General features: G+C 39.8%; 1 protein-coding gene across 2 annotated transcripts; it reads left to right on the top strand.

Annotated features, from left to right (window-relative positions):
- The first annotated feature begins 553 nt into the window (after nt 1-553).
- ldhba (lactate dehydrogenase Ba) lies at nt 554-11,146 on the top strand. 2 transcript variants are annotated; one of them, XM_035619793.2, is made up of 8 exons: nt 554-697; nt 5,648-5,784; nt 6,699-6,816; nt 7,126-7,299; nt 7,393-7,566; nt 8,457-8,574; nt 9,125-9,248; nt 10,353-11,146. In XM_035619793.2, the coding sequence occupies exons 2-8, from the start codon at nt 5,656-5,658 to the stop codon at nt 10,518-10,520; spliced, it is 1,005 nt and encodes a 334-aa protein (XP_035475686.1). In that variant the 5' UTR covers nt 554-697; nt 5,648-5,655; the 3' UTR covers nt 10,521-11,146. The 2 variants fall into 2 exon arrangements, with proteins under 2 accessions (XP_035475686.1, XP_035475678.1); XM_035619785.2 differs by lacking the exon at nt 554-697 and adding an exon at nt 4,779-4,937.
- Nucleotides 11,147-11,958: the final 812 nt, after the last annotated feature.

Here is an 11,958-nt window from a genome sequence, read left to right as displayed (position 1 = left end):
TACATAGTATATATGTGGTAATAATGTTTCTCTGAAATGTAGAATGTTAGGTCTTTTACAGCGAAAAATGGAAATACACAAGGAGATTTTTCTTTATAAAAAAATAGTACGTGTGTAAATGTAGTAACTTCCAACTCTTGCTGGAGATAAGTTTCTTAGAGCGACACACTAATGTTTTTTGTTTTTATTAAGTGATCATTCTTTCAGATTTTTGTTGTCGTTGTTTGGGAAAACCCTGTCTGGAATAATCAGAAGATGTGATTTCGGAGAAGATATTATTGGATCAAACTGTCCTCAATATGTGCTGCACCCTTAATGAATTTGACATCGCTCTTGCCCCTTTTACGAGAAGAGGCTTATAGTTAGAGGTGCAATTTTTAAGATGGAGGCTGTGTGGGAAAAATAAACCCAGTGATTTTGACTGAATGTGGCACATCATCAGTGGCTGGTGCACATGCAGGAAGGGGAATGTATTAAATGGTTTTGAACATATTAACCATCATATCCCAGTGCTACATATGATCGGCACGCACCGATTGGCACTCTGCATGTGCCCCCCTCCCGCCCCCTCCCATGTGAGCCTGGTTACAGTAGAACTCCAGCATCCCTCCTCCTCCTCCTCTATCTCACTGCTGCCGGTTCGGCTCCACACTCTCAGAATAAAGAGCGTCAGCCTTTACGACCATCAGTGTAAAATGTAAGTATTCTGCTTATTTCCTCACGTCGAGTGGTATTTTTATCCGCCGCCACGGCACAGTGATGCGTGCAGGGCGCCTCTGCAGCAATGGATGCTCGCAGTTGAAAATGCCCGCTGAAAGAATCCTTGTTCAGTCAATGCCAAGTTTAACTGAATGTCACTAGACTGCTGCAAACAAAGGGGAAGGTTACACATTCATGTTTTTTCGCCAGTTTCGAGGGTTCAACAGCTGTCGGGTAATATTGTTTCTTTGGGGTTTTTTTTGCTGAAATTAGTGAGAATTTGGATTATTGCAGCCTCTGTTAAATTTAATACCAACTGTGCAAAGTGCAGCAGCTGCTGCGGCTCGCTGAGCTGCTCTGTGACAGTGTAGCATAAAAACATAAAAGTTGTTGGGATTTAGTTTCACATTCCACCGCCTATAAGTCTCCTGATCTGCATTCGTGATCGGATTCGACGGACAAGTGCACCGACTTGTCGTTGAGGGCGGATTGTGTGTTTGCGGCCACATTCTCTCCGAGACAATGAAGCAGCCCAATGAGCTCGCAGTGAACTAGAACTCTGTTTAGCTTTATTCATATTAATTTCAATGCTTGAAACCGTTCATGCCGTTAGAATCTAGAGGGGTCTGCTCCTCACTTTGTCACAGCATCACCAAAATCAAGAGCAGCCTTCAGAGCGCAGGCTCAGGCCGTTACATAACATTAATTCCACTAAAATCACAGTGAGAGAGAGAGGAACCAACACGAGCCCATTAACTTTACCGAAATGATGAAAATCACCATCAGGTTGTGTTTATACGCATGTGAACTGAGTGAGGCTGGTGAGCCGATTATCTAACAGCGAATAGAATTTAGGAGGCTCAAGTGAGGCATTGTGCTTCCCAGCAGCCCCATTGTTCCCAGAACAAGTGTCAGTTAGCTGCAGCCTGGTTCAGGACCACAAGGTGTTTCCCCTCCTTATGGACACAAACCAACTACCACCTATTCCCAGTGTCTGCATAAACCCTGATACAGTATGAGCAAAAATTGTCGGAAGGCTTAAAACTGCATAACAACATGAGCTCACAGGCCACTGTTCTTTCTGAATACTGTAAGCTAATGTAAGTGGTAACTCCCAAACTGAGGCCCTGGGACCCTCTTGAATCTGTGTTGGGATCCCTGAGTGTCCTAATCACGTGGTATGGTTTGATTTCATTTGTTTTTGATTTTCATAATGTATATCCTTACATCTAATACAGAAGGGGGGGCAAAAACATTTTTCCTAGGAAAACATTTTTGAATTCTGAAAATAAAATTCAGGGAATACTGCGGAAAAACAGTCAGAATGCTAAGAAAAAAGGCAGAATTCTGATATCATGATGGAATTTTCAGAAAAGCCAGAATTCCTAGTTTTTAATCAGAGAGATTAAAGTCAGAATTCTGAATAATAATAATAATAATAATAATAATACAATCTGGATTGTAAGACTAAAATCTGAATTATGAGACGTCAGAATTCTTAGTAAAAAATCTCACAAAAGTCAGAATTTTTAAGAAAAAAGTCCGGATTCCAAATTTTAAGTTAGAATACCGAAGGGAAAGTCAGACTGCTAAGAAAAAAGTCAGAATTCTAAAATTATAGACAGAATTTTAGGAAAAAAGTCAGAATTCTTAGAGAAAAGTCAAAATTGTGAGACTAAAGTCAGAATTCCGAACTTAAAGTCAGAATTCTCCAAAAAAGTCTGAATTTTAGTTCACATCTACAGATAGTTGTATAATGATGTACATCATACCTTTCCACAGCAGCCATTTTGATGTGAAATGATTTTACTGATCACATTCATCAAGGTTAGTAATAAGAAACACCTGTTTTTAACTTCTATTTCATTACGAAATGGCAGCTGTCTATTAGTATAATTTTCCTCTCAAGTATCACTTCATTCTCTGTGCAGGATGCAATCGCTCCACTGTATCTTAACATAGCAAATAGCTGTTTGCTGCTTTTTAAAAAAAATTGTTTCCTTCCATAAACTTTGTAACCCTCTGAGTTAACAGATGAATAGGTAAATGGAAATGGATGTCTTGGATGGTCAGTCGTTGGTTAGCACTGTAACCACTAAAGGTTAATGTAACGAATAACATAGAGAGATTTCATACATCAAAATTTAAGGTGTAGAATATATAATCTAAAGTATGTGTAAAGATATAGTGGACATGCAGGTTTATTAAAAAGGACTAGGGTTGGGGAAGCTCTGGTTTCAGGTTTACACTGTTTATTATTTATTACCATCACTTCCCTCTGCCAGGTGCTACAGCTGATTAACAGACAGCTGAACAGTGCTGTTTTTGAATTATGAAGATGAATATCTACTCAGTGTAGCTCAGTTCAAGTATTTTTTGAAAACCACATGAGCGGTGATGTCTATGAGGAAGTGTAATTTGAAGGATTCAGTTGTGAAACGCTGACAAGGTTGGACATCTTTGTGTTGAGGAGGAGAATGGAGTTGTTGTTAAGTAAGAGTACACAGGAAAAAAGTGACTGTATGATGTTGATCACAGACTAAGTATTGCAATTATTGATATGCTTGACAATTTACCCAGATATAATTTATTGTCCAGAGTGTTATATGAACTGAGGTTGTGCTATTTATTTATTTTTATTTTTTTACTGGCACAACCTCAGTCCCTCAGATTCAGGCCACAGTGGATGATGATATTATAACACTATGAAAATTTTCATATCAGTTGATATGGATATTCATCACGATAAAGGCCAATTCATTAATTCTTTCAAGTAAAGACTGATCTTTGCTCTAGAGTGAAATTTCAATTAACCAGGCATTTAATGGTGGTTTTAAACTCTTAGTAATGGGCAGAAAATGACAAACTTGCTAAACAAACGGTAACGGTAAATAGCGGGTCCTGTACTACGAAGCGCGTTCAACTTACCCAGGATATGTTTTTGAATTTATCAAGTTCACTATTGAGTGAATATTTTTGCCCTTTTGTCTGACGATGATCAAACTATGATGAAGAGAAGCTGAAGTGACGTCAGGCTGTTTCTGCTGCTGAAGCAGAGGAGAGAAAAGTTAATGTGTGATGTCATCAATCACACTGAACTGTTCTTTCATGATCATGAGAAATATTGATCAGTGTGTGGATCATTGTTCTAATGAAAGAGATAGTATTACTTTTTTATTACTATTTATCGTCACTGTCTCCTCGTGTTGGTCCGAGCTGCAGTGATGGAGATTCTGTCAGAAATGAAATAATCTTTATTGAATTCAAATACAGCTCTAATATTAATGAGTCTATGTTTTTAATTAGTGTGGTTATCTCCCTCTGTTTAGAAGAAACTGTTTTAAAACCAGAGTGGACAAATAAAAAGTCTGGAACAGCAAGAGCTCAACAGACCACGGAAGTGAAAATCCCATTCATATTCTGAATCAACATTTTTAATATTAGCCATAATGTCATAATCATCCAAATTAGACTTACCACGAGCTATGAGGTTGTGAAACGATGGTATATGCACCTGTTAGAAGCCACAAGTCCACATGAAATCAACCTTGTTTAGAGAAAAACTTGTTTTATTTGTGATATCATTGAGAAGTACTACACTACCCACAATCCTAAAATCTAACATAGATGCCTTTGATTGGTTGTAAGTCATTGGAAAGGCATTCGCAATGGTTTATAGAATATGAAAATCCTTAAATAATTATGTACAGTCTTGTAGCTTTGCCTTTTTTAAATTTTACAATATTTTGTTTGCTCCGAATAAATTTTTTCATGGTAACGATTCATCTTGTGGTTCATTGGCTTGGATCCAGGCTTAAAACTCTTTATATAAGGATTTTATGAAACGTCAATGGAATGAGTCAATCAAAAATGTACTTCTGGAACTGGAGCCGTTCAAAAAGTGAACGGCTCTGTCCGCTGCGCTTTATTATTTGTGACTCGACACTATTTTGTCCCAGTCAGGAGCCCGTAGAATGATGACGCTGGTTTTCCAGTGATCTGATTGGTCAGTAGTTGGACTGCTGACTGCCTTTGATCTAACATCGAACTTAACCTGCTCGGGAGCCATTCAGCATAAGTTAACATGGTGCTTTTCCCCAGAAAGAAGAGAACCAGCTTCGTGGGACGAGTTAATCCTGAAGTTACCTCGATAAGTGCAAATCCCGCTTCGTAGTAGGGCCTAGCCCAAAGTTGATGACAGAAAGAATAGTTGACAATCTTACACAATCAAAAAATAGGTCAGTAGATTAATTGATGGATAAAAAATTGTTGCAGCTACTGCTAATGACATTTGTGTTTGTGTGTTTGATATCCGCATGTAGTCAACTACATGCCAGAGAATGTGAAATTGAGTGGTATTCATCAGATAATCGATTAGATGAAATTGTTTTGACAATTGATTCATTATTTAAGAAATTTATTCGGGGCTTCTTTCATTCTCCCTATTCTGAGGCTACTTTTCACTGTCTTATATCAGTCAACTGAGAATCTTTGGGTTTTTTTAATTGTTGGTTGAACAAAACAATGAAGGCATTCATTAATAAGTTGGACCACAGATTAATTGATGATGACATTAATAATTAGTTGTAGTCCGACTGTAAATACATTTTTTATGCTTGTGTTAATGTTGGTGAAAATGTTACATGTAGGTAATCAACTATTGTTAAAACTGTGAAATTAAACAGTTTTACTATCATTAGGCATTGTCTCGACTGTCCCATTACCTCTGCATTCAGCTCAAACCCACTGGAAGATAGGGCAGTGTCACTTTGACCTTGACCTGTGTGTTGCTAAACTAAAACCCTTGAGGCACTCAACTGTTGCATATTCCACAGGCTGCTTTCTTTTTGGAGAACAAGGTTTGTGGGCTGTACATGTCCTGTCTGAACTACTAGTGCTGTGGGAACTGCTCATGTGGGACATGTCTGCTCTGTGTCTCTCTCTGCAGCTGCGATCATGTCCTCAGTTCTGCAGAAGCTCATCAGCCCTCAGGCCAGCGGCCCCGCTGAGCCGCCCAGGAACAAGGTGACGGTGGTCGGGGTGGGCCAGGTGGGAATGGCCTGCGCAGTCAGCATCCTGCTACGGGTAAGGCGCAACAAAAATACATAAATAAATGAAATAAGAAGTAGAAAACCCATGTCAATTATATTAATATAATGCACTTGTCAATTTGTAGTATTCCTCTCAACAGTATCTTATATCCAAAAGTCCCTTGTATGGCCATATATTTCACCATAGCATAATTTTCATGTATGTCCACTATATCTTTAAAGATTTATTAATACATTAATATATGTTTATACTATAAATGCTGGTATATAAAATCTCTACATTTTGTTTTCACATTAACATTAGAATATCAGACACTGACTGACCATACGAGACATCAATCCATCTAAACCAACCCACTCATCCGTTTGCTCAAAGCGTGACAAAGTTTATGGAATTAAAATATTAACGGTGGTAATTATGCACAGCTGGCTTGCTTAAGGTTGAATGAAACTGATTGTAAACACTAATATATCAGCCAACAGCTGTTTAAAATGTTAAGATGTGGTGGAGTAATGGCGTCCTGTGCAGAGAAGTCACAGGCCTGCGATCCCATCGATTGTGATGTAAATGTGACTCTCAGATGGACATGCCAATTTTCGTCCTTTTTCTGTGCTGTAACGTCTTTTAAAGACTCAATCACTGTCAACTCACCTGTCACCTGCTTACAGTGCTATTAAAACCAGATTCACCGCACACAGTACAGCATGGCTATGCTAACTATGCTAGTAGCCATGCTAAAAAGCAGCCACTAGCCACCATGCAATGTGGGCTATATACGTACACAAATTTGAATAAATGAACACTACTTTATAAGTGCATAATATGCAACAAACTTAAAATCTTGTCTGAAAACACCCAAAATACAATAAACAGATAGCCTTATTGAAAAATGAGTGTCATATTGATCAATAAAATTATCCTTTCTTTCTTCCTCTTCCTCTGGTCAGGACCTGTGTGATGAGCTGGCTCTCGTGGATGTGATGGAGGATCGTCTGAAAGGGGAGATGATGGACCTGCAGCACGGCAGCCTCTTCCTCAAGACCTCCAAGATAGTCGCAGACAAAGGTCAGAAACTGTGGCCGACATACTGCCGCGCTGTACGCCATAACTCATGTTTGTCATTGTCAGTGGTTCGCATCTATATTAGACACCGTCTGTCAGTGCGAGAGCAGTGAGTGGGTCTGATCTGAGGCCATGGGTGATTACAGTTTCAGGGCAAGTGGTCCCAGTGGGAATGTAATTTCCTGCATGCCTGTCAGAGCTCAGGCTAATGTGCATTAAAGACCATTACTCAGTCGTGTCATTCATTCATATATACATACAGATGTAATAAAATTTGTAAATCTTAGCTGTTTGCTCCTCCTCCCCCTCCAGACTATGCAGTGACTGCCAACTCCCGCCTGGTCGTGGTGACGGCCGGCGTTCGCCAGCAGGAAGGCGAGAGCCGCCTCAACCTGGTGCAGAGGAACGTCAACGTCTTCAAGTCCATCATCCCCCAGATCGTCAAGCACAGCCCCAACTGCACGCTCATCGTTGTCTCCAACCCTGGTAAAGACACTAACACACACATAATGTTGTATGTGTTTGCATGTGTTGGTTTGTGCATACGGAATATCAATAACTATGACATGCCTTCCACAGTTGATGTTCTCACCTATGTCACCTGGAAGCTGAGTGGGCTGCCCAAGCACCGAGTTATTGGCAGCGGCACCAACCTGGACTCAGCCCGCTTCCGTTACCTGATGGCCGAACGCCTCGGTATCCACGCAAGCTCCTTCAACGGCTGGGTGCTGGGCGAACACGGAGACACGAGTGGTGAGTAGACACAGATAACACTCGGTTATATATTATCATTTAACAATCACAGGAATCTTTGTCAGATAGTTTGTCTGCAGGGAATCGTTACTTCACCCCGAAGGGTGGGTGAAGTATTGTTTTTGGCGTTTTTGTGCATGAAGCGTCTGTGATTCCGAGCAAATTTAAATCTAAAAATTTGACTATATTAGACTATGAATGGGTGGACAGATCTTTTTGAATCTTTATATAGAAGTTAGTATGGATATTGTCTTCACGCAAAACACATTTTGGGTCACCAAGGTGGAAGGTCAAATGCCCCCAAAAAATATTATCTTATATTCTCATCAACCAATGGTTGTATCCAGATGAGGACGGTGGCATTGGGAAGCTTATTTAAAGGCCTTTTGGATGCATCATAATTAATTCAACCCATGACGTTATTTTCATGCAGAAAAATGAGGTCTTAGTTCACATATTTTCATCAAATTTGAACTTGACTTTCAATCAAAAAAGGCATTTACTGCTGATCTATCAACCACTTGGCCATACATACCAAAACTTGAGCCAATTCTGACCATTAAAGGTCAAAAGTCAAAGTCACAGTACCAATTTTCATATTTCATATATTTTGAATGACCATAACATGGGAAATTGCATACGGAATTTTCATACAGTTTTTTTCATAGAAAGGTCCTAATTCTAAATCACTAAGGGTTCATATAATAAAATTGCTAGTGAACTTGATAATGACGTCATGAAACATTTTGCATTTTGTAAAGTCTACCATTTCAGATTGCCTTGTTCGGGGTAATACGTCTCTGTTGAAGCTGCATGGTGTAATTTTGCATGAAAAACATACCGTACATTGTAATTGTGTGCGTGTTTGTGTGTGTGTGTTATTTTTCCAGTGCCTGTGTGGAGTGGCGCAAACGTGGCTGGAGTCAACCTGCAGAAGCTGAATCCTGAGATCGGCACAGATGCTGATAAAGAACAGTGGAAGGCCACGCACAAGGCTGTGGTGGACAGGTACGCCCTGTGTGTGTGTGGGCGTGTGTGTATGTGTGTGTGTGTGTGTGTGTGTGTGTGTGTGTGTGTGATTGGTGTGTGTGTTATTGGTGTGTGTGATTGGTGTGTGGCACCAAGAGACTGAGAAATAATAACAGAAGAGTTGGATTGAGATTTCAAATGTCTCATCTAAATCACAGAGACAGGAATGGTTTCCTAGTTGGACCTGTGTCATGGCCAAAAGAAGGCAAGATAATGATATTATCATTATATCTATAGAAAGGTTCAAAATGATGATAATAATAAGTGTCTCTCTGCTTGGAAGATTCTTCACAGGATTTAACCAGGGGAGTGATTAGACAATTGAAGTCAGGTGTCCAAACGCTCCCCCGCCCAAATATCCAAATGTTGGATGTTAATCTGTATGAGAAATAAAGAAAAAAAAGTCTTATAATAATCATCTGCCTATAGTGATTTAACCCAGACAGAGTTGAAATTTATAACATGCAACAATGCAGCAGCACGGAGGCATGAGTCATAACTAATAACTAGTTACTGTGTTGTGTCATAGCGCCTATGAAGTGATCAAGTTGAAGGGTTACACCAACTGGGCCATCGGCCTGAGCGTGGCCGACCTGACTGAGAGCATTATCAAGAACATGAGCCGAGTGCACCCTGTCTCCACCATGGTCAAGGTCAGTCACATACACCCACACACACACATATATTAAGCTTAGTTGGTTGTGCAGTGCACATAATCCAAATAATAACAATGAAGTCGTTCACGGTTGCATGATTATTTTTTTGTTGGCTCATGATTGCTTCCGCCATCCATTCTCCTCTTTCATTTCACAGAAAGCAACACATACTGAACCATATCTCACTTGGATTGTCTCATCTAACACAAAAAAATCTTACACAACAAGATAGACTGAGATGTTCAGTTATCAACCCTATGATCACTGTGTTCATATTGAGCTTTAGTCACAACGTAGTTAGCCTAGCTTAGCATGAAGACTGACCGGCTCCGTTCAAAGTCAGACAAATACAGCTCCCAACACTTCCTGACTTTACATGTTATTATTTGTTTGTTTAATCTGTCAAACTGACAATTTGGTGCTGTACAAGTACAGGCAGTTACATGACGGAACGGATATTTCTTGTGGCCATGGTGAGGTTGCGAATGATTGTGCCTGCGTGGAGACCAAAATCAAAACCTGCGCTCACTGAATGTATCTTGGAGGACTCACACCATGCTGCTCATGGACGTTTGAACATACCTGCACATGTAGTACACACCGCCGGTAGTGAGGCCAGCTGACACACACACTACATTGAATAATGTCCCTCTCTCTTAGACTGTGTTGCTCTTATTTTAATGGATAATATCAGTGTTTTTAATCAAAGTTTGTAAAACAAAATTATAGCGAAAGAGGCCTGAATTTTGAATTATGGTGAAATAGTGACAATTTAAAAAGCACATTGCCCACCCAGATGTCTTACTCTTCAAAATCATATACACACTTGTTTACTTAGATTGTATGAAATAATTAAAAAATTGTTCCTTCACTTCTAGTAGAGCAGGGTTAGTAAATGAACATGTTAGTTTAATTTCAAGATATTTTTTTCAGAGAAAGGACACAGTTATTTAGTAATTCATATTTCCCTAAATTTTGAACTATTTCCTTTCACACTGTCTGTTTCTATTGGCCTCCCACACGGCCACACATGCCTATATATAGTGTAAACATCTGAGCGTCCCTCCTCACCTGACTGTGTACGTGCACATGTTTCCTCAGGACATGTACGGCATCGGCGACGAGGTCTTCCTGTCGCTGCCCTGCGTGCTGAACAGCACTGGCGTGAGCAGCGTCGTCAACATGACCCTGACGGACGGTGAGGTGGCCCAGCTAAGGAAGAGCGCCGACACACTGTGGGGCATCCAGAAGGACCTCCAGGACGTTTAAACATGCCTGCACATGTAGTACTCAATCTCTGGTGCTGAGGCCAGCCGAAACGCACACACTCCGTTGAATAATGTCCCTCTGCCCCTCTTAGACTGTGTTGCTCTTATTTCAAAGGATAATATCAGTGTTTTTAATAAAAGAAAACTGGGCCATTGGGCCTGATATGATATGATCTCATATCACCTGACACCTGCAAGTCTAAAAACACAAAAAAATAGCACATTTGCTCCCAAACGGCTTTTATTTGGTGTTTGTATGTTGATGTTAGGAGATGTAAGCGGACTTCTGTCTTGTGCTCTGAATGGATTCTTTTGTTTCAGCTGCTTTAGACCAGGATCAAGCACAACCCTCATTAGTGCCCCAGTCCTCTTCCTCTTCCGTTGCTTAATTGTTCAGAGAAAGACCCTACAAGTTCAAAAGCACTCTTCTTCCTGTCGCCTTCGCCTGAAACTGGTAAAAGTGGAGGAGCAGACAGGCGACTGCACACTTAGCTCATTGTGGATCTGAAGCTTTTATTCCCCTCTTGTTGGTAGCAAGAAAATTCTGAACATAATTTTCTGACTGTCTGACCTTGTGTGTTGGAAACTTCAACATGTAACTTAATAAAGCAAACCGCATGAAAAGTCCTCTGTGTTTGTGAGTGTTTGATTCGGCTGTATTAATTCATGGCAGCTGTGGCTCAAGAGGGAGACACGGTCGTCCATTAACCTGAAGGCGGTTTGGTGGAAAAATAGACACCACCGTGGTTTCTGATCAGATGATTTCTAATAGTAGGCTTTACTATGTTGAAAATTGACTTCACTTCATAAGAATATTATCTGGAACAAATAATATTAATTTCAACTTGTTGATGCGAGTGGTTTTCTCTTTAAAGTGAAGATTCTCTCAAAGTTAAATCCTCTCCATGAAGTCAATGTTTCATTAGTTGTCTTTTACTGAAACATGTGTTTTGTGCCCTTATCATCATCTAAAGTCAGTCTTTAAGTCTTTATGGGTAAATGGCACAGACAAGAAATATTTCCCCTCATACAAATTCCTCCCCCCCTTTTTTTTATAGAATTCAACTTTCACATAAATGATAAACAAAAACCAGAAAAAACCTAGGCAGTATTGTTTTTAATAGTAGAAAAGTAAATGAGTCATTTATTCTATATTGTGTAAATATTTGTTGATCTTGGTGTGTTATGTCACGTTTCATTTGTAGACTATTGATGTTCTCAGTAACACTACACTGCAGGAGTGAAGCTGCTGAAAGGCACTGCGGCACCATGGATTCAGCCACTGAAGAAATGACACATTAGCTTGTTCTTAGTATCAACATCCTTTTTATTGTGACATTATGTGTTAAAGTTACTTGGGACTGTTTTGTTTGGATTTCTCACTATACTTACTGGGTATAGTAAGAGAAAACATGGCACAAAAATATATTTCTAAGGCA

Source organism: Scophthalmus maximus, chromosome 12, assembly GCF_022379125.1.
Source record: "Scophthalmus maximus strain ysfricsl-2021 chromosome 12, ASM2237912v1, whole genome shotgun sequence".
Taxonomy (NCBI): domain Eukaryota; kingdom Metazoa; phylum Chordata; class Actinopteri; order Pleuronectiformes; family Scophthalmidae; genus Scophthalmus; species Scophthalmus maximus.
Note: the sequence above shows the minus strand (reverse complement) of the source record. Positions and strands in the feature narration are given on the sequence as shown.